The sequence below is a fragment of the Globicephala melas genome, chromosome 3 (assembly GCF_963455315.2).
Source record: "Globicephala melas chromosome 3, mGloMel1.2, whole genome shotgun sequence".
NCBI classification, from domain to species: domain Eukaryota; kingdom Metazoa; phylum Chordata; class Mammalia; order Artiodactyla; family Delphinidae; genus Globicephala; species Globicephala melas.
In genome coordinates, this window is record NC_083316.1 from 109035264 (window position 1) to 109062097 (window position 26834).

At 50.7% G+C, this 26834-nt stretch overlaps 1 protein-coding gene across 1 annotated transcript; it reads left to right on the forward strand.

Moving 5' to 3' along the window:
• The first annotated feature begins 2215 nt into the window (after window positions 1-2215).
• Window positions 2216-4264, forward strand: CSF2 (colony stimulating factor 2). The gene is made up of 4 exons (XM_030869698.2): window positions 2216-2374; window positions 2475-2516; window positions 3252-3377; window positions 4157-4264. The coding sequence occupies exons 1-4, from the start codon at window positions 2216-2218 to the stop codon at window positions 4262-4264; spliced, it is 435 nt and encodes a 144-aa protein (XP_030725558.1).
• Window positions 4265-26834: the final 22570 nt, after the last annotated feature.

The following is a 26834-nucleotide window of genomic DNA, read 5'->3' on the forward strand; positions in this document are numbered from 1 at the left end:
TTGTGCTGGACGCAGGGCTGGAGCCTGCCTTCAAGCTTTGCCACTTCTCACTGCATGACTGTGGATTGTTACTTCCACCTCTGGGTCCCAGTTAGTTTATCTCCGCAAGGAGGTGAAGGCCCACTTTGCAGGTAACAACTCCCTAACAAGGGAGTTATGGGCTGCATAAGGGGATACTTTCTGTTTTGGCTGACTGGGTGCCTCCCTCTTCCCACCTCTGTCTCCCTTTTGTAAAGAAAGGATGAGAGGGGAGTGACGGCCAGTGTCTGGGCCAGTCTCCATATAGCCTGTGGCCCCCATCCTCCACCACACAGCCTCCAGGGCACTGTCTGACACAGACCTCCACTCTGTGTGGCATCTTCACCCAGTGTCTTTGACCCTCTGTTCCCCGCTGAGTGCTTCCTGGTAGGGGCTGAGCAGAGGTTCCATGGAAAAGGTAGAGGAAGGGCCAGGGCCTTGACATGCCACACTCTCACCCCCAGCCTGGCCATCTAGGAATGTCCCATCAGGCTCAGAAGGGTAGGGCTGGCCTCACGGTGTGCCCCAGATCCTGGCAGGGACTCCAGAGGGGTCTGGAGGATTGAGGCCTGGTTTCCCTGTACAAGGGCAACAACCCTCCTGCTAGGCAGTGAAACTTGCCAGGGCTGCAGGTTCGGGCCACAGTACTCAAACCATGAGTTCTACCTGCTTCCCAGGGCTGTCCACTTGAGCTCAGCAGCATGTCCTCACTTATGTCTGACCCCATCAATCTAGGTTAAATCACCCTCTGGGGCCCAGAAGCTCCCAGTGTGGGGAGCTTCTCCTATATCAGAAGGGCACCTGCAGAGGCATGGGGGCTCACACAGATGTACCTCATGTAAAACATCCTCCCCTCCTGACACATCTCTAAGTACAGACATCAACCACCCTGGCACACAGACACTCAGAAACGTAAGTGTGTGGACCCATATCCCTTCGACCACAAAACTCATGGCATGGGGAAGTAAACACCAACTCGTGCTGTGCTCTCCAAAGTCCATTGTGAAAATCAAACACTTGTCAGCCCCTCAAGAGCCTGTGACTTTTCCAGAAGCAGTTTCTGTTCCAGAGGGAGGCCTCTGGAGCTGGAGGTGGGCTGGGGCAGGGGCCACATAGGAAGCTAAGCCCAGAAGACCTTGGTTGAAAAGCCATTGTCCCCTGTACCTCCTGTGGATGCAGCCATGACCCTGTTGGTGCCTAATGCCTGCCAGAGGCTGTAGCTAGCAGCACAGTGCCCACCTCGGAGGGGCCAGTCTGCTCTGCAGAGGGAAGCGAGGTTCACATAATTCAAGGGAAGAGTCACTCAGCAAGGTGGAGTTGGAAGCAGGATTTGAACTCAGAATCCTGACCCACCCCCCACTGAGAGCCCCAACTCACTTCTGCAGCTTGGGAGCTGAATATGGCTGTGTAAACCAGGATTGTTGCTGTTAGATGAGATCTTACCATGGAGGAATGTTCTGGATCTTGCTGGCTGGACTTGTACATGGTTGTCATTCCCTCAGCTCACAGGGGCTGTGGGGCAGAGGTTCCTGGCTGGGAACAGCTTGCTGACCGCTCTGGGTCCTTGGTGGGAGATGAGGTGAGCTGTCGCAGGACTATGTCATTTGGCTGGAATCTGCCTAGGTGGACAGTGGGGCAGGACTGTGAGAGTCCTCCTCACACTCATATCTCACTGTGGCCACAGCTACGGGCTCTAGGAAGAGAAGGGGAGGCTGGAGTTGGAATGGGCCCCAGTGTGGCACAGCCGGCCCAAAGGTCTCTTGGGATAACAGGCAGGATGGGAAGCCGGGGAGGAGGGCGGGGGTAGGAGCTCGATTCAATGTCTCCCAGGCCCTGCCCCCCAGCCACTTCAGGCCAGGAAGTCCATGCTGTGCCCAGAGGCCCCTCAGAGGCAGGGGGAAGACTTGGCAGGTCAGACTGCCCAGGAGGGCTGGAGAACGCTCAAGAAGGCGGGCAGGTGGGCTGCCAATTCTTGGAAAGACTCATTAACGAAAACCCCCAAGGCTGACCACCTTGGGGAAAGGCTCACCTTTCCATGTGTAGCCGATAAGGGCCAGGAGATTCCACAGTTCAGGTAGTTCCCCCGCCTCCCTGGTGTTTTGTGGTCACCATTAATCATTTCCTCTAACTGTGTATATAAGAGCTCTTTTGCCAGTGAGCCCAGTGCTCAGAGAGAAAGGCTAAAGTCCTAAGGAGGATGTGGCTGCAGAACCTGCTTCTCCTGAGCACTGTGGTCTGCAGCACCTCCGCACCCACCCACCCACCCAGCCCTGCCACCCGGCCCTGGCAGCATGTGGATGCCATCAAGGAGGCCCTGAGCATTCTGAACCACAGTAAAGACACTGCTGCTGTGATGGTGAGTGAGGGAGGGAGCACAGGCCATGCCTGGGTCACCTCGCTGGCCTGGCCCTGGCATGCCTGTCAGCTTGATAACACAACATTTTCCTTTTCTACAGGATGAAACAACAGAAGTCATCTCTGAAATGTTTGACTCCCAGGTAAGATACCTCTCTGACACAACTTCTCAAAGGCCTCGGCCCTGGGGAGTGACTCCATTTTAGATGGACTGTCACAGGGTTGTCCACTTTCTCCCCAGTCAGCTGGTTGCCAGAAGGAGGGCTGCTCAGGAGGCCACTGGCTTTGCCCCTGTGGCAGTCGTGTGAGCTTCTTTACTAGCTGACCAGCCATGGACAGACCTAGCATTCAAGGGGCTAGGGGTCACCAGGGGACAGGTGGGTAAGTGGGAGTTATGTCATGAGACAGGGGATGTGGACATGGGGCACTCACTGTGGCCTGAGACCAAGCCCTGTGGACACGGTGCTGGCTACTGACGGGCACAGAAGGGTTTCAGGAACAAACTTTGCTCACACAGCAGGTCTGGGCGAGGGTCCCCTACTCCTTCCCCCTGAATGCTGGGAGGACAGTGACCTCTTTTTTCTGGAGACTGGGACCCTCTTGAGATGCCAGGCCAAGGGAATGTGGCTGTATTGGCTGGGAATGGCCTGAGCTGAGTGGTGAGGACGAGTCAGACTCATGCCTGCAGTGGACAGGAGGACAGGGCAGTGTGTATAACCGGGTCCAGCCTGAGATTAGTCAAGAATAGTCCTGTGCCCCTCCCAGGCCCTGCTCTTGGTAGATAGGGATGAGAACAGGAAGGAGTGATGGGGAGGATGTCCTGTGCCTACCAGAGCACACTTGGCCACTGCTCACCAAAGAATGGACATTTCCCCCAGGAGCCGACATGCCTGCAGACTCGCCTGGAGCTGTACAAGCAGGGCCTGCGGGGCAGCCTCACTAGTCTCGAGGGCCCCTTGACCATGATGGCCAGCCACTACAAGCAGCACTGCCCCCCCACTCAGGTAAGTGCCCACATCAGGTCCCCAAGCGGGAAGGTCTCATTCTAGGAGGGTGGAGGAATGGTTGGGGAGAGACCTTTGGCTGTGGGTGTTCACGACCCCAAAGGGTTTCTGAGTCCACAGATTTTTAATGACTAGCCCCTCCTGAGAGGGAGCAACTCTAGGAGTTAAAACCCTGGACTCGAGAGCCTACAGCACTCCCTAGTGGGAGCTGCTACTATCTTTATTATTACCATTAATGAGGTCAGAGGTGAGGCAAATACAAGGAAACTCAAGACCTGCCTAAGGCCCAGAGGAAGTTCTGGGGCCCAAGTGCCGCCTCCTAAAAGCACTTTCCCCTGGCCCCTCCTGGGATGCCTGGATTGCACGGGAGCAAGGAGGAAAGCTTACCTGAAATGGAAAAAGGCCCCAAACATTCCTTTCCGGTGGGAAAAGAGTGAGGCCTTGACTCCTGCCCCTTCTGGGCTCCTAGAGACGGCCTGGGCCCAACTGCTGTGCCCTGGCCTGGGACCAAAGAGGCAGTGGCCCAGCTGCCCAGCAGACCAGCCTCCGGCTTGCACTTTATCAGGCCCCTGGCCCCGGCTGCCATTGACAGAGCTGTGCACCTTTTGGGTGACACATGGGTGGCAGCATGTCACCTGACCCAGGTCAGCAGGTGGGCCCCAGACAGGCCTTCTGGCCTCTGAGTTCTAAGACGTAGCACAGAAACATGCTGATGCTTCCCCCACATTACCCACTCGTGCCTGGACTCAACTTATATATTTTTTCTTTTCTTTCTTAAGGAAACTTCTTGTGAAACCCAGATTATCACCTTTAAAAGTTTCAAAGAGAACCTGAAGGATTTTCTTTTTACCATCCCCTTTGACTGCTGGGAGGCAGTCCAGAAGTGAAGCAGGCCAGACGGGCCAGAAGCCAGCCTGGGAGCTTACCTCACAGATCGCTGCCCTCCCATCCACAAAGAGCCAAACAAAACTCAGGATCTTCACCCTGGAGGGACCACAGGGTGGGCCAGGGCTGTAGGGAGCACAGACTTGCTCTGGGCCATGTTGACCCTGATACGGGTGTGGTAGGGGAAACAGGAGATGTTTTACACTGGCAGGGATCAGTAATATTTATTTATATATTTATGTATTTTAATATTTATTTATTTATTTATTTTATTTCATACCCCATATTTATTCAAGATGTTTTACCATAATAATAAATTATTAAAAACCTGTTTTTATTTGTGCAGTTTTTCAGTTTGTTTTCTACCATGAGCGAATGCTCAAGGTGCTCTCCTTTACCCAGGTCAGGGAGGGGAGGAAGCTGGGAGTTGGGGCAGGGAACAGGGGCCTGCAGCAGATCAGGCACAATTGGACAGGCAGTGCTGTCAGAGCACAGGGGAGGTGACAGCCCTCCTGGGTGTAACATTCTGCACATCTGGACATGCTTCCATGGATGCTCAAAGGCTCCCACCCCAGAGAGAGGTTTCCAGGTTCACTTGGAAGTCCAAGTAACCCAGACAGTGGGAATCTTGCTCCAGAAAAGGGGGATCACCCTTCCTGGGCAGGCGGGGGGTTCCTGGGCTTGGCTGGTCACTGGCTGAATGGGCAAAACACCTGTGCCCTCCAGAGGCCTGGACCCTGTGGCCATGCCCTGTCCCTCACACTCGGGGCTTCAGCCACTCCCAAGGTGAACCAGCAGATAGACTAGCTGTTCAGGGAAAAAGAAACCAAACCACAGGGGTCAGAGCTCAGTATATTTACCAAACTTTCCCCAAGATGAGTGATCTTAATCTTTGAGAGTCAGAATGTAAGTTCATAATTTGTTGGTACATGGCTCTAGTGTGGCATGTTTTGGAGCTAGTTTTTGTTTTTACATGAAGTTTTGCATGTAATTAGGCATTTTCCCCCCAAATCCACGGCCTTCAGGCTGAGAAAATAGTAGCTCTCCTTCCTCTCCTTGCTTTGCCAATGGGGCTGGAGGACTTGTTCCTGAACCTCTTCTCCTGTGTCCCTCCTGCGGCCTGTGAGGAAGAGGGTGTGTCCCCAAGCGTCAAGTGGGCAGCAGGGCCAGCCTTTACCTTGATGGGTGGGCCTGGGGAAGCTCGTTTGGTGCAGTTCTAGCTCCTGCCTGGCTCTTTCTCCATCCTACTTGCTCCCTCTGCTCTGGCTATCTCACCTGCAGACAGCGCCAGTCCTGGCCAAAGACCTGCCCCACACACAGGCAGAAAGGTCATGACTTCAGATATGATCATGAATAAAACTTCTTAGACAAACCCTGAATTTCAGGAAAGACAAGATTCCTCTAAGTATGCTATAGTCATAGAAAATGCATGAAAAACACATCTTGCCCAGAGATAAGGTAGGTCCTCTCCGTCTTCCATATAAACCAGTGATAACTGATAAGAGATTTAGCATTCCCTGAGACTTGTATATAGGTACCTCTCCCCACAGAAATGCTATCAAGCCCAGGGCTCGGATCAGCTTGGAGCCACCCTCAACTCATACCGTGAACCTGTACGTGCTCCTGGGGCTTGGAAAGCCATTCCACCCCAATGAAGATAGCCAGCGTGTCTCCCCAGGACAATCACACAGCAGTCTGTGCTGAGATTCAGAAAGAACTCGTGGCTGACAACGTAACACACAACATAAGTCTGGGTCTTCATCAAACATCACTTTGCTCTCAGTGGCCCTTTGGGTTTCTAATCAACTTTTCCCACTTCTAGGGTTCCTTCAAAAGGCCCCAGAACACCAGTGAGGTAAGGAGAAGTCACCCCGTGGTCATTTCTGACCACATTTGAAAGGGATCACCCAGGGCAGAGACAAGAACAAAAGTTGTTGGGTCAAGAAATCTGGTGAGAAAGCTGGGAGTTTGAAGATCAAGTCTCCGGCTCAGTCAGCAGATGAACCAGCAGCCAGATTTTGCCAGGCTCTCTGATCACCGTCCCAGAGCAGCCCTGTGCCTGGAGGGAGACCACATACCCGCTGCAAAGCTCACAGGGCCCATGGGTCTCCTGTGGGAGAATCAGGGTAGCGCCTGAATTTGAGTCCAGAGCTCCATCTGGCCAGGGTAACCAGGAATGGATGAGGTTGAGGGTCAGCCGATGGTTTGCTGGGCACCACCACCAACTCAATGCCCCCCACCCTGTTTTAGGAGCTCTGCTATGGGAAGTTTAGAGAGGGTTTCATCTCCACCCTGAATGAAATCTCTAAGAAATATAACAATGATTACCACATAGTAAAGGACATGGAAGAACTTACCAAAATCTGCCCAAAGCTGAAAGTAAGTACCTGTTTGCTCTTAGGGGAACCTGAGACATCTTTTCTCTTGCCACCACAGCCAGAGGCCCAGTGGGGCAAAGGGCTTCTTATGGCCCCCACCTGCCACATGTGAGGCTTCAGGTACTACTTTCTGATCCAAAAGAAGTTCACTCACTGACAGGGGCTGACGCTTAGGGGAGTGGGGATTCAGGTGTCGTTCTGGAGGTTTCTGTCATGCTCTCTACCAAACTCCTATGCACAGGGGTCAGTGTGTAACAGGTCAGAGCAGGGCTGGTTGTGGACTCAGCCTGGGGAAAGGGAAGGGCCAACCCCAGTTGGGTGGCCAGTCTAAACTGGCTCCGGTTTGCCCTGCCCTTGGGGCCCCTTCTGGGCTAAGGAGCTCCACTGGAAGCCCACAATGTGGGGATGGGCAGTGGCTTAGGGGGACATGTTGTGGGGAAACAACTGAGGTGCCCTGCTTTCTTGGCCCACCTTGCTCTTTGTCTGCTGTGTCCTCCTGCCCTGCATGTCCTCATGTCCCTCTCCTGGGAAGCCACAAGACCTCCCCACATCCTGCTGGGTCTCTCCCCAGAGCTATGGATGGTCCTCAGACCTGGGGCTCCACTATTGCCAGATGGTCCCCAGTGCCCTCCCTAAGAAAGATGGGGAGGGCCTGCCTGAGTTACCTCCCAGGGGATGAGGTGGGGTCTTACAGGGCCTTTATGACTGGGAGAACTGAATTTGCTTTTATTTTTTTCTGCTAAGAAGATAAATATGTATTTCTTATTTAGTCAACAGAACCACACAAGAACTGCACTACTGAGACAAGTAATTTCTCAAAGTTCAAAGAAGCCTTACAGAGCGTTATCATATCTACAGAGGGATGGAAATTTGTAAAAGGACCAAGGGCATCCTCTGAGACCTCATCCTCTCACATCCTGGTGCCCTGGATTTTCAGGAAATGGGACTGGAGAAGCCTCAGGAACAATTTACAGCCAGGGTGGGGTAAGAATTTGCTGGCCCTGGGTCAGCAGATGAGGCTGAGGGTGGGTAATGATGGGGGTGTGCTTGAGGAAATATTTCTGTAACTGATACATCAGCACTTGCTGCTTTAATAAAGCTGGGGTGTGGAAATGCTGATGAGTAAGAGTCATGATAGTGTCCACTCTCTCTGGGGCCCTGATACACTGGAAGGGGCAGGGGGCTGGGGTTGATGGTGCCATACCAGGGCTCCTGACCTAGAGGGCCAGGGGTCTCTCAGGAAGGGACGCTCAAGAAGGCGAGTGGGAACCCCACCTCATCTGCCCCTCCACTGTACTTCCAGTGCCAGTGGACACACAGTAGGGGCCCCATCAATGCCAATGCCAGCTTGTTATTGCTCCCCTTCTCCCTGTGTCCTTCAAAACTCAGATCAGATCCTTTCCCAGACACCCCTCCCCAGCCTCACTCAGCACCCATCCACGCCTGATCCAAAGGTCCAAGGCCCTTCCTCCTTCGGTCTCTACTACAGCTCCTGGGGAGCTCGAAGTCTAGTTCATCCCCACCGCCACCCCCCGAGGACTCGTTGTGGCCACAGAAGGGTCAGCCTTAGTAAATGGCTCAGGAGAATGGGGGATTTCAGGCTACTCACAGAGGACTTGGCACAGTGGGGGACCTGGAACAGGTTGGGGGGCCCATGGGGGCCAGGGGCATTTCCAAACCCCCAGCTTCATCTAAACCTGCAAAGAACTCTGACTTCAAAGCCCCTCCCCTGGCCCGCTAAGCCTCTCACAACAGCCTCCAGTGTCTCGTTGGCATAATAGCTCCTCCCCGACTACTAACACCCTCACACCCTCAAAGCATGGGGCCTGCCTGTGGGAAATCCGCCAGTCACTCGGGTCCTGAAGGGCTGCCAAACTGGGCTACCAAGCTCTGACCCCCCACCCTCAATTCGAACCCTAACCCTAATCATTTGCACAGTTTATTAGAGGTGACTGGGATTACCCCACGATCTGAACAGCTTCCTACAATCCAAACCTTCAGACCAAACCAGGGAAGATAAAGATATATTGTTCTGGACTATAATTAGGCATCAAGCTGTAACCACAACTAGGCACAGGCCAGCCTTGTACAGAGTCTGCACATCTACCCATTGACAGGTCTTGCTCAGCTATAAAGCTTCAGATTGTGCCTGCAGCCAGCACACAGATCCAGCACAGCCCCGCCCACCCTCATCCCTTGCCCCAGGATTTTCACGCCTCTCCCTGCTCATCTCCACTGTGAGGGCCACTACAGGTTGGAGGTCAGCAAGTGTGACTGAGGGAAGTTGCCCAATTATCTCAGAACGTGGAGGATGGACCTGTGATTCAGGTTCAGCTGGTACAGGGCCAGGGGCCAAGGCTGGTTTCAGCCCAGAGAAAGCCCATGGTCCAATCCCCAGAGGCTATGAGCTCCTGTCCCTTGAGCAAACCATACAAGTGCTCAGAGTTCCCAAGGCCACTACTCTCTGACTGGAAGTAGGGTCTGCGGGGTGCTTGGCAGCATGGAATTGCTGAGACATGCGGGCAGGAAGAACTGCCAGGTGGGAGGGCCATGTGGGTACTGCTCTGGACCAACCATCGTGTGGTCCCCTAGGTAGGCCTGAGCCCACAGTTCCCCGGGAGCCTACTGGCACATCTGCCTCAGGAGCTAAGGATAGGCTGGCACATTGGAAGGCCAGAGCTCTGGGCTGGACACATACGCACAAGAGGCATAGCCCCAACCATCCTGGGTACCCGCTTTCCCTAGGAGGCCAGGAAACAGGTCCAAATTATATTCTTCCATGGGGGATAACCATGGGCAGGCCTGCAGCAGGCCCACTTTAACCCTAAGGAAACACTCTTGGCTGTGCCAGGCCCACCTCTAGGCCAGAAGGAAGAACAGGGCTGGGTGGTCTGAGGAGATAGGCACATCCATACATCAAGACTTCCCAGGACACTTGAACAGTCCCCTCCCTTCACGGGGGCCTCCCCAGGGACCACCCCAACCTGCTATCGCTTTCTGCCTCCTGGGTGCCCCATCCCCCTTCAGAAATCAGTGGTACTGAGGCTGGAACCAGGAATCGAAAACATGCACCTAAAGCAGCAGTGCAGCCCTCTCTCATATGCTAGACCTTGAGAACTGGAATAGCCCCATTGGCAGCCACACGGCAGTCTCTTTCAAGGGCCGTAGTGTGTCCACATCCTTTGACTCAGCATTCACATTCAGGGAGATCACACAAAAGACAGAAGGAGGAAGCTTCATCCACAGAAATAACCAATCTGCCAATCCATGAAATAAAATGACGGACATGAAGCTAACATGACAACATGTCAAGGCACCTGTGAAAGGTCCAGAATGGCACTGATGCCCGGATGACCCCCTGTGGGTCAAGAGCCGGAAGGGAATTTAGATGATGATTTAGGTCGTGGGATGGCAGGTGAGTTTTCTCCTTGGTTTTCTACCCTGTGATGGCTGTTAGTGTGGCCATGGCTGGATCTGAGGAGACAGGCTGAGTGCCAAGGTCAGTGCGCATCATGTGGTCTCCTTGCTTATACAAAATTTGCATCCTCAGTGTCCCCAGCTAAATGGGATCCTCAGTGATGGCTTGCATTGCATCGACTGATTTCCCCAGATTGGTTGTTCAGCCAAGATGCTGGTGATTAGCGTGCAATCGGGACTGCATCCCTCAAAGCCCAGAGCACTGTTACCTTCTTTCTGAGATAGCATGGATAGCAAAAGAGGCCTGCCTGCTCTTCCTTGTCAGGCAGGGCAGCTCTCAGTTTGGGCCTGGAGGTTGCAAGGTGCTGTCCAGGCAACCTTGATTATCCTCACAACTGTCCTGTGCGTGGAGTCTCTGACTGGGGCTATACATCTGGCCTGCCACCCAGCCCCAAGTGAGCAGGACTGGCCCTGGAAATCAGGGCCCGAGCCCTTACACCTTTTGCTTCCTGGTTGCCTGCACATGTATGTGCTTGGGAATTCGAGGTCCATATAATTGGAAGTGGAAGGCAGGGGCTGCATGGACCAGGCGCATACTGTGCCAACCTGGGCTTCTGAGCAAGCTATTTGTGTTGAATGCACAAGGCTGGTTGTTGTAGATCCAGAAGCTCCTCCTCTGGACCCTCCCACCTTGTTACATGGGCTTCACAAATAAGAAATCTGGCATGTAGGTCTCTTGGGGTCTCAGTTTTCTTATCTGTGAAATGGGGTTGTGGCAGGGGCAGAGAGGCCCCAGCCCTAGATCGGCCTGACACAAGGAGGCCCAGACAGATGCAGGGCCCTGCTGCCCGAGGCCTAGGTCAGAGCTCTGCTGAGAGCACCCTGATACTGGCCCTATTCCTCTGAGGAGAGGGGAGGCCAGAATGCTCATGGCATCGAGGTCTGCAGAGCAGGGCCAGCCCCCAAGATGGGAGCTGGGGATGAGGAAGGGCCATCTCACCTACTGTCAGTGCTGGCAGCTCTCTGCCCTAATGCTCAGAGAGGCCCAGGACTTCCTCAGGACAGTAAGGTGAGCCAGACAGAATCCTCAGAAGCCCCTTTTCTAGGCCCTCAGAAGGGCTGCTGGGCACAGACCTTGCCCTTGGAAAAGACTGACCAATTTCCTACCTATGAGGAGACCCCGAGTTATGGCTGCCGGTAAAGATGCAGCTTCACAAGTTATTTTTCATTGTGGTTGGTTTGAGATAACAACAGTGAAACAGTTTCATGTTGCTGCCACTGATGTTATCTCTGGCCCAGACCTGTTCTTTCAACCTGGAAATGATTAATCAAAACTTTATCTCCCTTTTCTTTTTCTCAAATTCAAAGAAAGATGAGTACAAACTCCCTAAGTTCTGCCCTCAAACACAGCTCCTGGGTCCTCACCCAAGGCGAAGGTTGGCATTTCCTTCAAGAGCCTGCAGTTCTTCTAGAGGCTGAGAAAAACCTTTTAAAATTATTTTACTTTTTAAAAATTGAGTCATTGTACAATAAAGTACACAAATCTTAAGTGTACAGTTCAGTGAACTTTTACATATGTTTATACCGATATAACCAGCATCCAGAGCAAGATATAGAACATTTTCCAGCACCCCAAAGGCTTCCTGTGCTCTCTCGCTCCTAGTCAGTATCCACTCCCCTAAGTATAGCCACCTTTCCAACCTCTTATCGCCATAAAGTCGTTTTGCCCATTCTTGAACTTCATTTAAGTGGGATCATAGGCTGTGCTCTCTTCTATGTCTGACTTCTTTTGTTCAGTATTATATCTGTACAATTCTTTCTGGTTGTTGCATGTAGCTGTAGTCTGTTCCTTTCTGTTTCTGTATAGTATTCCATTGCATCCCAAATATATTTTCTCATTCTACTGCTGATGGATATTTTGGCTGTTTCTGCTTTCTGGCTAATATTAATAAAGCTACTATGAACACTCTTGTGCTCATAGTTTGGTGAGCATATGTATGCATTTCTGTTGGAAATGCTGGGAATGGTGTGGAATTACTGGGTCATAGGATATACATATTTTAGCTTAGTTGGTACTGCCAAACTTTTTTGCATGGAAGTCTTTTATAAACAACATTGTTGTGGGTTTTCCTGCCTTCTGTAGTTACTGCTTGTCCATCAGACACTGGATCTCTCCTCTTCCTTCTCATGGTCTGAAGCTATTTCCCAAACATTCTCATCATTATTAGAAATTCTCCTCTACATTGTTCAGTCTCGCCCAACCATCAACGTTCTGACAAGCCAATTGTTGGGAAACAAAACCCAAATCCGACTAAGCCTGGTCCGAGGTCAGCCCTTGCTCATAGGGTTGCGGGGCCTGCCCTTGGGGGGCTTGGCTTGGGCAGGCTGCAGTGAAGCACATGCACCGAGAAGAGCAGAAGTTAGCCAGTTAATTGTTCTCCAGTTGCCCATGCTGTCATGGCTGTGGGTGGGCTGCCTCTACTTCCAGCATTTCCAGTGTCTCCTTGGGGCAGTTAGCTCAAGAAGGGTCCGATCTGACTTGGGTGTGGATGTTGTCTTGCTAGTGCACTGTGGAATACAGCCCGCATCCACAATTCTCTGGCCCCAGAGCCTCTGGGAGGCCTGAAGAAACTGTTAGGTACCACTGTCCTAGGAGAGAGACCAGGCCAAGGAGCTCAGCTTGGGGTCCTCTCGGGGTCTCAGTTCCCTAGTCAGTCTCCAGTCTCCTGCCATGTCCTGGTGCTTTCACCTTCCTTGTCCCTTTCAAATCTTTCCACTTCTCTCTATCCTACAGCCTTGCCCTGGCCCACCCCACCTCTCCCACACAGATGTCTACCACGATTGTCCCATGGGCACTTGTCTCTAGACAGGTCCCTCCTGCTTTGCTCCCCAGGCAGCCAGATGGATTCATGCACCTATTAATTCACTCAACAAATATTTACCGAGTCCTACAAAGTGTCAAGAACTATGCCAGGTGCTGCAAAGAACCCAACACTTGAGGTGCTTATGTTTTAGTGCATTAGTCTGGCTGTGTCCCATATGGGCTGCCTGCCGGCTCAGTATGAGCTCCAAGCCCTTTGGTCTGGTCGAAGACACTGCTCTGCCATTCTGGCCCCACAGTCCCGGAGACCTCTCCAGCCTCACTGCTCGTAGCTCTCTGTTTCCCGCACCACAGCCCTGGGCTCCAGGAACAGGAACCAGCTGCAGCTCTCCTACCAGCTCCAGGCCCCTGTGCCTGGAATGCATCCCAGTCAAATGGCTGACATTTTTCTCCCAGTGGGACAGACCAGTGTCCAGTGGGAGGTGGACACGTCCTCTACTGGGGCATCCTCCTCCTCAACATTTATTCTGGGGCTTGCCTGGCTACCTTCTAGGCCTTAGGGGAGCACTATCATCCGTTGGGGGACTGTGAGGTCTCTGCTCTGAACTACAGCTCTATCCCCCAGGTCTGGGGAGAACCACTCACTGCATAGGTGCCAGCAGTGACTGTGTTCCAGAGTCTGAGGAAAGTGAGCCTCTTCTCACCTCTGATTAATAGAAATATTTACAGGTTTTATGGAAGTCAGGATGGAAAGGCAGCATGTATTTCCCTAAGTTTAGAAAATGCTCTGTGGGGCAAAGATCAGCACCAGGCTGTAAGGTACTCCATACACAACCAGGGATGTTGTTATCATTATCCTTATCAACAACAGCAACTGACAGGTGAGCCAAGAGGATGACCTTGGGTCACCCAGGAGGCAGTGGAGCTGAGAACCCAACATCAGCATAGCTGCCTGCTCCCTCTCCCACTTAACGGATTTAGAAACTATCTTAAAGGAAGCAAAAGAAGGGAGGGAAGCCCAGCTCCCTGGCAATGTGTCATACTTCCTCCTGCCCAGAACCTGGGGCAGCCCCAAGTTGTCCCGGTGGAGGCCCTGACTCCCGCCCAGGCCTATTGCGCCAGCAGGGCTGGATAAGTGTGGGGTCATTTCATGTGCTGGGAGTGGAGGCCGGGAAACAGCAGCTGTTGCTGGAGCCACAGTTTCAACTCAAAAACTACATGATAACTCATAGTCTTGCCCATCCCCCCACACCCAGGACGGTCTCCCTGACTGACCCCACAACTCTCAGGCCCCTTCTCCTACTGGGATCTCCATAGGGAAGCTGCTGTAGGTCCTCCCAGGTCTTCAACTGAAACAGAAGCTCTAGCCCTCCTCAAGGCCAGAGGCGGGGCTGTGCCCAGCCTAGCTTCACAGAAGACCTGTGACTCAGACCCTAACACCTCCTCTCACAGGTCTAACCCCTGGAAATGCATACCAACCAGTTTTGGAACCCAGGCAGAAATCAAAGGAAGCTGCAAGAGCCTCAGGCCATGCCGTGAGCCACAGTCACACCAAAGGCTCCCGCACCTTTGATGCTTAGGGACAGAGAGAGACAGGCTTGGGCTCCAGACCAAACAAAAACACTAGGCATGGCTGTGGGCCTGGGTCCCCTAGTTATCATGAACTTCCGTGGTAGGAAGGAGTATCTTTCCTTGGTGTCGGCCAGTTGGAAAGTCCAGGAGTCACAGGCAGACAGACAGAACAGGCCCATGACAGTGACAGACAAACAGAGAGACAAAGACTGAAGCTCCTGACAATAAGAGATGGACAGACCCTGACACTGACAGATTCAGGCAAAGCTTGGAAGGGACAGATGCAAAGACCACCTGGGGACAGTTGCAGTGACAGACATACAGGCAGATGAATAGACTTAGAGTCCCAGCAGGTACAGACAAAGACACAGCTGCTGCTGTGGTCAGGGTGAGAGGTGGCAGTTCTGCCCTGAGCTCAGCCCTAGAGGTTCTTGGAGTTCCTCTCTCTTGGCACTGCAATCAGAGACTTTGAGGGACTCTTTCCAGGGCCGCAATTCCCCCTGCCCCATGATCCTCAGGAATGGAGAAAGCCGTGGCCCTCACTGTCCCTGGAACTGTAACCGAGCAGGACCCTATGAGGCCTTCCCAGAATAGACCCCCACCCATGTCCTCCACCTGCCTTTTGTCTGTAGAAAAATTTTAGTCAAAGAATAAATTTCATCAGAGAAGTGAGAAAATACAGAAAGAAAGGAAAACAGTCAAGCAAGACAAAATAATAATACTTTAGCCATTAAACAAAGTCAAGGACCTTTAGTTCCTCCTCAAGGGCTATAGATAATATTCTGAGCCATGTCTTTTGAGCTGTTTTGCAGATCCTGAAACCCCCACCAGGTGAAAGAAGTTAACTGTGTGCTGCCCACAAGCACATAGACCCCAGACAGACCACTTGGAACCAGAAGGTTGATGATGCTGACTCCTGATTACCTCACCATCAACCAATCAGAAGAATGCCCACGAGCTGATCACGCCCTGCTCCTTGAACACTGTAAGACTCCTCACTACCCGTTCCAGGGTGGGACACACAGTTTTGAGGGCATTAGCCCACTGTGGTCCCCTCTGCCTGGCCAAGAAATAAAACTATTCTTTTCTACTTCACCCAAAAATCTGTCTCCGCGTTTCTATCTGGCACCGGTGAACAGAGTCAGCAACAGGGCCAGACTCAAGAATCAATTCATACCCCTGTCACATACCCCCTTCCAAACCTTGTGGGGCAGGAACAGCTCCCCCATATCCCTCCTGAGGTCACCTACTCACAGCACAGCGGAACTGCTTGTCCTGGAAAAGGTCTTATTAGGAGCCACTGTGAGTCCAGACTCTGTGGGCACAGTGGACAGTACCAGGTAGAGGCTGCAGTCCAGTGCTCCTGTGGTTATCAGAGGATGCTTAGCTCCAACTGGCCAACTTCTCTTCACCTCCATGACCTCCAAGGCCCAGAGACCTGAGGACCTAAAAGGTCCTGGCCAAGGGGAGAGACTCCAGGCCAGACAAAAATGGGAAGATTAGCCTCTTTCATAGTTAGAGAGACTGAGACTGGCTTGGACACACTCAGCTCTGTGTCTGTAGAGTCCAAGAACCCCTGGGAAGGGGTAAGACTTTCCTACCTTGAAGGGACCTTTGTGCTGAAACCATGACCAGGCTGCCTGCCTCAGGCTGGGCCCCTGGGATGAAGACTCTGAGACAGAGACTGGCATGTAGGATTGTTCGTGGAAGGGGAGGGGAGGGGAGGGGGCAGGATTGAACAGAGGGAGAAGCTGGATCCAATGCAGTCACAACAAAAGTCTCAGCTGAGCCAACAGAGTTCTAGAGCTGGGATGATCCCTCAGAGTTTTCCTCATTTGGGGTGAGGAGGTTAAACCATATTCCTTGATATTGATCTGTAATTAGATGTAGGCTGACCCTAGAAGGGGGCATGACTTCAGGCATGGCAATGTTTTTCACCCAAGGAAATCCCCAAAGAGAGGGGATGCCTGCCAAGAGGTGCCTTCCAGCAGAACTCCTAAGCTGGGGGAATAAGCCTTTGACTCCTGAAAGGTGTTCTGGATAGCACACCATTACATCCACCACAGTCCACCCCTTGAACTGTTTGGATCCACTTCTTCATATAACCACTTCCCATAGGTTCTGTGAGCAGCTCCTCCAGGATTTTAGTGCTGTGTATGCCGTTACATGTTTAACAACTGGCTCTTAAAAAAAAAAGGTCAAACCTTGATTTGAACGTTTGAAAATTATCATTGTGTAAATACTCCCACTAAAGCAATCTGAAGTTTGTAATGGTTTGAAAACTGGTTGGCAAAAACTTAGCAATGGGCTCTCTCAAGCCAGGCTGAATCACCGATGATTCTGATGTGCTTCTCTTCTTGAAGGAAGCATAGAAGAGAAAGATTAGCGAGATGAACTACAGCCCCTGCTGTTGTAGTTGATCTCAGGGCCACAGTTAGCACTCATCTCCTCCTCTTCTATCTATTGCAGATTCCCTCAGTTAGCACTGAGCATATACTCGTCCTGATGGCTTCCCCAGTGGCATAACCCCGTCCCTCATCCCTGAGGATCTAATTCCTGATCTGATTCGATTTTAGCCTGGGGTTTCTGCACTTGTCCCTTTATTGTCAAAATTGCGGGGAGGAGTACCAGAGAGTCACTCAAGTGGATCCCACTGTGTAGCACTGTGTAGTGGTACCCTTTCCTCCTCCTGAAGATCAGGCTCAGGTACCCCTGCCAAGAGTACTTCTTTTCTGTTGGTCTCTGGAAAAAAGGAGGCAAAATTCCCTGGCAACAGTCTTGGCTTACAGTTTAATGGGACTCTTGCTGTGGTCTCGGGTGGAAGTGTTCCTTACTGGGGAAACAGGATCTCTAAACCTACAGAGTCCAGAGTTGCAGGGATGGAAAGCACAAATTTCCCAAGTGGGTCACTGCGTGATGGTAAAACGGGTCATTCCTGCTTCTGTCTCTTGGTTCTCAGACCCTTGTATTATATCTATTGGAACTTGAATCCATATAAGGGTCTTTCACTTACAGTGAGAACCGTGTCTTGGAGGATGGCTTATCATCCTTGTAAAGTACCACTCCTAAGCTGGCGCTTCAACTATGCCTCCAACAAGCTGTTGTACAACATTCTATCGGGTCGGCAGCTCCTAGATGGTGCAGTATGTGATATGATCAGTGGTCCCTACAGTCATGGACTTACTCCTTCTTTGCCATAAAGTGGATCTCTTGGTTTGACATACTATATGAGATCCCATGCTAGTGGATCAAATACTCTGAAAGCCCTTGAATAGTGATTTGGCTAAGGCCCTGAAGATAGGAAAGGCAAACCCATTCCTGGAATGTGTATTTATTTTTGTCAAAACGAATCACTTGCCCTTCCAGGGTTTTAGACGGCCATGTAGTCAATTAGCAACCAAGTGGCCTGTTGATCTCTCTGACTCACGGTACTATATTTGGAGCTCAAAGTTGGTCTCTGTTGCTGGCAGGCTAGACATTTGACAATGGCGATAGCTAAATCAACTGTGGTAAGAGCTCATGGTATTGGGTTTATGTATAGCTTGCATCCCTGTCCCCAAGGCTACTCCATTCATGTACCCACTGAGCCAGCACTGGGGTACAATGACAGAAGCTGGATGATATTAGCTGGTAGAGTCATTGTGTTTACCCGATTATTGTACCTCTTACATTGTGGTATGCTTCCTGGCGGGCATTAACATGCAACATGAAGTTCTTCATACTTCACGCCACTAACGTCCCTCCATTGCATGCCTCTGTACTACTCTACCTTGTCCCAGGTCTTCTAGTCTTTCTCATTCCAGGTCCCGGAGCAGCCAGCCAAGCCATTTGCCACTGCCCTTGAGTCCATATATATTTTAATTTCAGACAACCTTTCTACACAAAGTCAATGGCCAGGTATACCACCTGAAGCTCCAGCCCATCGGATTTTTTCTCAATATTGTCTTTCAAGGTCACCCCTGAGTGAAGCTGTAGTATAGTAACTAACCATTTCTGGCCTGACTCACATACTGATCTGACCTATTTGTAAACCAAGTGTGGGCTTTTACCTCCTCCATCAGCTGGTCCTAGGGGATCACCCATGTATCCATAGGTATAAGCCCGGGGAGAGGCTCTGGTGCCACAGAAGCACAAACATGAAGTCCTGGCTTACTTGTTTGTGAAGCTTACTTGTGCCCTCCAATCCTGCTCATACTTGATTCCCAATGTACAACTTCCATTTTATGATGGGTTGTTGCTAGGCTTGCCTGACTTTCTCAGTCAGGCCCTCCAGATCCATCAGGGCTCAGGAAAATAACAGGAGCTGTTTTTCAAAAGGTGTATAATTCCTCAAGGCAAATGCTATGGCTTTGTTCCATAACCTCAGGGACACAATGTATTCTCCCACTACTGTTATCTTCAAAAACCACAGGATCTGATGATTCATATGGTCCAAATAGCAGGGTTACTTGTACTATAGCCTGAAAACACTGCAGAGCCCTTTCCTACCTGGGGCCCCACTCAAAGGTTGCAGGCCTTTGTGTTACTGCCAGGTATATGGGTCACAGTAATATTCCCAGGTGTGCAGTAGGTTACATCTATAACCCTAAGAGGCCTACCAAACATGGTGCTTCCTTCTTCATGGTGAGAAGTAGAACATGTAGTCATTTGTCCTATACTTCAGAGGAAATTTCCTGACACGCTCTAGACCACTGGATTCCTAAAAACTTTACTGACGTGGCAGGCTCTGAATCTTCACAGGGGTTATTTTCTGGAGTACGTGTATCTTGTCATGGCTATCAATGTGTTAGTCACTTCTTGATCATCGTGTCTGATCAGCATAACATTATTTTATAACATCTTTATTGGAGTATAACTGCTTTATAGTGTTGTGTTCGTTTCTGCTGTATAACAAAGTGAATCAGCTATATGCATACATATATCCCCATATCCCCTCCCTCTTGCGTCTCCCTCCCACCCTCCTCATCCCACCCCTCTAGGTGGTCACAAAGCACCGAGCTGATCTCCCTGTGCCATGCAGCTGCTTCCCACTAGCTGTCTATTTTACATTTGGTAGTGTATATATGTCAATGCTACTCTCTCACTTCATCCCAGCTTACCCTTCCCCCTCCCCATGTCCTCAAGTCCATTCTCTACATCTGTGTCTTTATTCCTGTCCTGTCCCTAGGTTCATCAGAACCATTTTTTTTTTTTTTTTTAGATTCCATATATATGTATTAGCATACGGTATTTGTTTTTTTCTTTTTGACTTACTTCATTCTGTATGACAGACTCTAGGTCCATCCACCTCACTACAAATAACTCAATTTTGTTTCTCTTTATGGCTGAGTAATATTCCATTGTATATATAGCATAACATTATTGATAGAGTAGACCAGTGTGATGTTCTGCAGGAAGGAGCAATAACCTAACCCTGGAAATTTATACTGTTGTTTGTTCCAAGTAAATGCAAACTATTTCTAATAAGGGTAGAAAAGAATGGAGTCACCAGATCAGTGTCCACACACTGTATGCCTGAGGTCATGTTAATCTACTGCAGGAAAGACAGAACACCTGGCAGCCACAGTGGCTGCAACTGTGGCTACTATTTGCTGAATTGGTAGTAGCCCACTGCCATCTTCTAGGGTGTATCTGAGTTTTATTGGTAAATTAAAGAAGATACAATGGACTTCCTTTAGGTCTTTAATGGTGGCACTAATTTCTCCGATCACCTCTGGAATGTGATATTGTTGTTTTTTTGTTTTTTTGTTTGTTTTTTGCGGTACACGGGCCTCTCACTGTTGTGGCCTCTCCCGTTGCGGAGCACAGGCTCCGGACGCGCAGGCTCAGCGGCCATGGCTCACGGGCCCAGCCGCTCCACGGCATGTGGGATCTTCCCGGACTGGGGCACAAACCCGTGTCCCCTGCATCAGCAGGCGGACTCTCAACCACTGCGCCACCAGGGAAGCCCTGTGATATTGTTTCTGATTTACTATTTTGGCTGGAATAGGGAGAAGTTTTTAAGGTTTCCACTTGGCTTTCCTCAATATGATAGCTCTTACCACACAGGCCAAGGACCCAATATAGAAGATTATGCTAGCCATGAAGTATGTTTATCTGATTATATCACCGGGTGAGTGTGTGGACCTAGAGAGCCTGCTATGAGCAGGATTCAGACCAAGAATCTATTAATTATCTGAACCACATATGCCCCCAACTCTAACAAGAAGGTGCTATTTCAGGTCTCTAGAGAATAATTTCAATTCAAATCCTGTGTTTCATAGTCCTTGAAATGCTTGTGTATTCTTTTCCCAGTATCTAAATAAATATCCAAATAAATGGCCACAGGTTCCCTTGGGGAAGGGCTGGGGAAATCATTATCATGCACATTTGCTGTGGTATTATGGGATCCTTCCTTCTGGAGATCTGGCTTCTTCTTCAATCAATGCATTCTGAGTCTGAAAACTGATTCTGGTCTGGAAACTTAGCAAGGGACTTGTGATTGGGATGACTAGGCTCATCATCCTTGATTGATTTCTTTTGATTGTACTGAATGAGCAGTACTACTCTCAGTGAGCTCAGTTCTGTGACAATATCTCCTACTGTCAGTCCTGACCTACTGAGGACAACCACTGCTTTACTTCTTAGTGAGGCTGGTGCCCTTCTTTCCAGCACACTCTTTACTGTTTTGGTATCTTTGGGGCCCTTGGGTGGGTTTTCCAACCTTACTTAGTATCTCACTCCTGCACACCCACTTCCTCCACAGTCTGCCACAGCAATTCTAACATGCCTATCTCACTTATTTTTCCATGCTTCTAGGAAACATTCTAATGGTGTATTTGCATCATCTCCTGGGGTCCTTGCCACAGTTTTAAATACTGCATCCTTGGACAGTGATCTCAAATCCATAAACGTTTATCCAAATTTGCTCTAAGCTTTTCATTATCTTTTCCTGAGAATCAGTTAAGCTTAGCAATAGTTACCCAATTCCATTATCCTTGGAGTAACTAATTCCCCTGTGTTTCTCAAACAGCTGATAAATTGCACCAGCTAATGCACTCTCTTCCAACAGGAGTAGAAACATTAACAACTGCACTATTACCTTGTGCCAGAGACTGTGCTTCAGAAACAACTGTGAAGGGGTGTGTCCTCACTGGCAGCCAGGGAGTACTCACTGTGCCTCAGCCTTCAGGTACCAGGGACACCCATCAGGCAATGAGCAGATTCAGCCCCATCTGGGTCAGGGAGCTGGGGAGTTGGGTATAGTTTCTTGGGCAGGTAGTCCCAGGGCAGTCTCTGAAGGGAGGAGGAGGAGTCATCTGCCAGGTGGCAAAGGGGTAGGAAAGAAGATGCCTGTGACGGGATGAGTAAGAGAGAGCCTTTCCTTCATGGCAGAAGTCCTGGTGAGAAGCATGGCAGGGATTAGCTAATACTAGGGTGGAGGCTGAAGCCAGACAGGAGAATTCTGGGCCCAGTAGCTCACAGTTAGTGTGGTTTCAAAATGGTGCAATTTCTCCCCAGAGAAGGGCATGCAGAAGTATGTCTGGGGAATACCATGAGTCTGAGGTGCTGTTTAGGGGTAGTATATTAAGAAAAGATAGGGGCCCCAGTTGGAGGGTACAGGTCCTCATTTAGCCCTCAGACCAAAGTTTGAGACACTTATGTAGCCAAGGAGAGAAAGGACCGAGTCCCAAGTAACTTGCAAACCTAGAATGTAGGCAGAGGAGGAGGAGGCAACTGCAGAAGAACCGCTAGGGACTGAAAAGAGAGGGAGGGAGGGAGCCAGGAGTGGTGGCATCATGGAGACAGCGAAGACCAAGAGGTCAGAAAACTTCCCTGAACCTGGAGAGAGCAGGTCAGTGCAGGGTGAGGTGGCATCTACTGGCAGGGCCTTGGGGCAGCTGGGGGTGAGGGGCCATGGGGAATGAGGAAGTGATGTGAGTGGAAGAGGCCTAGATAGTTCAGGCCCTTGAGGCTGGGCTCTTTTTTTTTTTTTTTTTTTTGCGGTACACGGGCCTCTCACTGTTGTGGCCTCTCCCGTTGCGGAACACAGGCTCCGGACGCGCAGGCTCAGCGGCCATGGCTCACGGGCCCAGCTGCTCCACGGCATGTGGTATCTTCCCGGACCGGGACACGAACCTGCATCCCCTGCATCGGCAGGTGGACTCTCAACCACTGCGCCACCAGGGAAGCCCGAGGCTGGGCTCTTTTAACAGGTTGGATATTGAGCAGGATTCAGGTAGAGCAGCTCTTGGCCTGTGGGTCACCCCAGCTTCCTTTCTCAAGCTTCCCCCAGAGGCTTGTTGGAGCAGGATGGACAGGAACTGTACTCAGGTCCAGGTGCCAGCTCATCCCTGGGTTTCCGCAGGGGGCGGGTCCAACTGGTCCGCCAGTCCATTCTGAGCTCTTCTTAGGCAGGGCTATATCCAGCAGTTTTGAAGGCTTTCCAGTGAGATACAGTGCTTTTGTCCCATGGAACCTAAAGGGAAATCCCAGCTCTGGTCCCCACCCCTTGACTAAGGCCTCCAGAATCTGGGCCAGAGGCCAGGGTGGAGCAAGCCACTGAATCAGGACAGCGGTTTTCTGTCCACACATTCCCCTACCATCTGCACCCCAGAAGATGACTCTATAGGAGTGGGGAGCTGAAGTCCATAGAGTCACTGGAATGAGTTACATCATTTCTTTAAGGCTCACCACAATCATGTGAGACCATGACACCCCTCTTTCACAGATGGCATAACTGAAGCTGCAAGCAGAGAAATAATTTGCTGAGATCTATAAAGCCCCAGAGGAGCAAAGATGAGACTTGGAACCTAGTCTCCGAGACTCCTTGTCAGGTGTTCTTCCATCACCCTCTCTTCCACTCAGCATGAACCAGCCAGGATAAGATACTAAGAGGGATGGCAGGTCTTGGCTAGGTAGCATCAGGATGCCAGCTGGACCTGGATCCTCTAAGTGTCTGCCCCCTGCCTGCTTCAGGACCCTGAGCGTGAGCCTTATGGCCCATCTAGCACCCCGAGCTCCCACTTATACCTCACATCTCAGCCTTCCACAGCCTCACTCCTCCTTGAGCCGTCAGCCCCCAGTACCCACCGAGAAATTCCTCCTAGATGACCCAGACTCTTCACAACCACCAGTGTGGTGGAACCATTTTACCAACAGAGAGACTAAAACACAGAGGAGCCCAGGGAGCCAGGGCAGTTGAGAGCACATGGGTCCAACACCTGCCCTAGGGCAGGCCCCCAAGTGTCCATGAATGGCAGATATGAGGGATAGCAGCCTTGTATCTCAGCCACCTCAGTAAGGACAAGGGTGAGGCACCCGGGGCAGCCCCAGCTCCAGGGCCTTCAGAGGGGATCTCCTCTCTTTGTTCCCCACAGGAAATGTGGTGTTGGCCGGCCAGCCACAGAGGCCTGGGCATCCCCACGGAGCAGCCTTACCTCTCCGCTCTCTGGCCCTCTCCCCACCTTTATCACACTGGCAGTCACGCTTCTTATCTCAGAGCCTGGCTTCCTGCTGCTTTTAAAGAGACACGTGGCCTACCACTGGCTGACTGCCACCCTGCTAAGAGGTCCTTGCCCCATCTCCTGGAGTCATAGCAGGCTCGTCCCTTGCTCGCCACCAAGGAGAGGCTCTCTCCTCTCCACTCAGCACCCAGATCACTCTAAGGACTATCAAACAACCTAGTGACTGGAATGTGAGTTCTTCTGAAGGATGGATAGAATGATGAATGGACTGATGGATTCATTCAACAAATAAATACTTATTGAGCACCCACCTGCTGCATATGCACTGTCCTGGGCATTGGGGACAAGTGGGAAATAAGACAGATTGTCTGCTCTCTTGGTACTTACATTCTGGTAGGGGAGATAGTACAGCAGTAAACAAAAGAATTCCCCAGATAATGTCAGAGATAAGAGCAACGAAGATAATAAAAGAGATGATGGCATGGAATCTTTGGAGTGATCAATGGGAGCCTTTCTGAGGACACATTTGGCTGAGACCTGACAAAAAGGAGCTGGATTTACGTTTTTAAAGGATCACTCATGCTACAGTACTGGCCAAATGCATTGGAAGGGGGATCAGTGAGGAGGTTGCCAGAGATGATGAACTGATCTGGACAGTGGGGGTAACAAGGGGGAAGACGGGTCAGGAAAGGGGTCACAGAGAATAGGGAACAGAAGACAGAGCACAGGAGGGAGGCAGGGTGCAGTGCTCAGTGGCCTGGTAGGTGGATACCACTTGCCTCAACTTTCCCACCCTCTGCTCCTCAACTGGCCTGGCCTCTTGGAGGCCTCCATTGAATGCCCTTGGACAGAGCCAGAGTATCCAGAAGGAGGTGGGGACAGACTATGAGGGCATGTGGGGCCTGACCCAGCAGGCTCTGTCCTCAATCTCAGGGCACCCTGATTCTGGTCATATGAGAAATTGGACTTGAAATGTAGCAAGTACCCTTCTTCCTAATGTTCCTGTACCTCAAAATCCTGGAACTTTCAAGTGTGGATGTCACAGCTGCTGCTTATTCACTGCTCGCCACTCAGCACTTTGGCCACAATCCAGGCTGACACCCAGAGAGTGATGCCCACTGAAGCTCTAGCATGTTGGCCATCAGGCATCTCAGCTGGCATCCTCCCCATCTGGAGCAGCTTCTGACCTCCTGGCCATGGGAGAGCAGAGAGGAGTGTAAGACAGAGGTTAGCAACACAGGGCCAGGGGAGGATGGCTGCCAGAGGAAGAATAGTCAGCGGTCAGCAGAGGCTTGTTGCTTACTACCTGCTCACCACCAAGGGGAGTATATCTACTCAGCATCCAAGCCCCAAAGATCCCAAAGCAGGAGGGCTGGGGTGTCGAGATGAAGGGGGCAGAAACAGAGACAGCTGCAGCATAAATGGCAATATCAGGTTTGAGGCAGAGGCCCCATGGGGGCATTCAGTGTTGGGGCAAAAGTCACTGAAGTCACTCCCATCAGCACTCCTCAGTGCGGGGCAGGCACGGGGAGGCAGAGGTCAGGTATCTGTGACCCGTTCAGTGATATTCCCCCTCACCAGTTTGGCACTCTGCAGTGGGATTCCAAAGGTCAGAGAGTATGAGAATGGAGTCATTTTCAGGAACTGGACTACTCTGGACTCTAAGAATGAGCCTAGGGAAAGGAAACACTGTTGGATATGGGCTTCCGATCTAGAGGACCCCAAGTCTCCAAAGGCAAGTACTCAAACACTCTGCTTCTGCACTATTTGATAGCTTTCTGAGAAACCATATGGGAACTTAGCCTGTCCCTTGAACTATTTTACAGGCCAAAGAAGCCTGTATATTGGGGATTCACTTGCCAACACCAAGTGGCAACACTGGCAGGTGCCCACAAACCAAATATCCAGAATTTAAAGAGAATAAGAATAAGATCACTGTTCTCATATATGCCAGTCCTATCAGCGGCCCTCAGACAGAACTTCTGGACGTGAAGATTTTGTTATTCTGAAGCTATCAAAGATGTTTCATATGTACCTGGAGCCCTCACACTATCAACTAGTGTAGAGTTGTTCATACACTTCTGCCTGGAGCAAAGGCTCTTTCCAAGTGTGTAGGTGAGTGAGAGTGAGCACAGATCTGGGTCTGGCCAGTCACCAACCGCAATGGAAGAGGGAAGTTTGAGCACTTCTGGGGAAGGTTATCTCTTTTCCTAAGCTATTGCCATCTCACGTGCCCTTGCTTGGCCAGTCCCACTGCATTACAGCAGGGTCAGGCTGTCCCTCAGATGAAGCAAATGTCACCACTGAAAACACCTCATGAGAAAGCCTATCCATCACATGGGTACCACACAAATCTTATTTGAACATTTCACAGACTTCTTAAAAATTACTCTATTGTCTAAATAATGATATAAATTTACTGTTAAAAATCCAAACAAGGGGCCTTCCCTGGTGGCACAGTGGTTAAGAATCTGCCTGCCAATGCAGGGGACATGGGTTCGAGCCCTGGTCTGGGAAGATCCCACATGCTGTGGAGCAACTAAGCCCGTGTGCCACAACTACCGAGCCTGTGCTCCAGAGCCTGAGAACCACAACTCCTGAAGCCCGGGCACCTAGAGCCCATGCTCCGCAACAAGAGAAGCCATCTCAATGAGAAGCCCGCGCACCACAACGAAGAGTAGCCCCTGCTCACCGCAACTAGAGAAAGCCTGTGCACAGCAACAAAGACCCAACGCAGCCAAAAAAAAAAAATACTCTCACAAAAAAAAAGTCCAAACAAGTAAAGCAAAAAGCATCCCATATCCAGAGATGGCTCTTTGGTTAACATCCTTCAACCTCTCTTTCCTTATTCATAGAGTCAAGTACACATTCATACCCTTTGTGAAAAAAATGTCTTACAATACATGTTATAACCTTTTTGTTTTGTTCATTCAGCAAC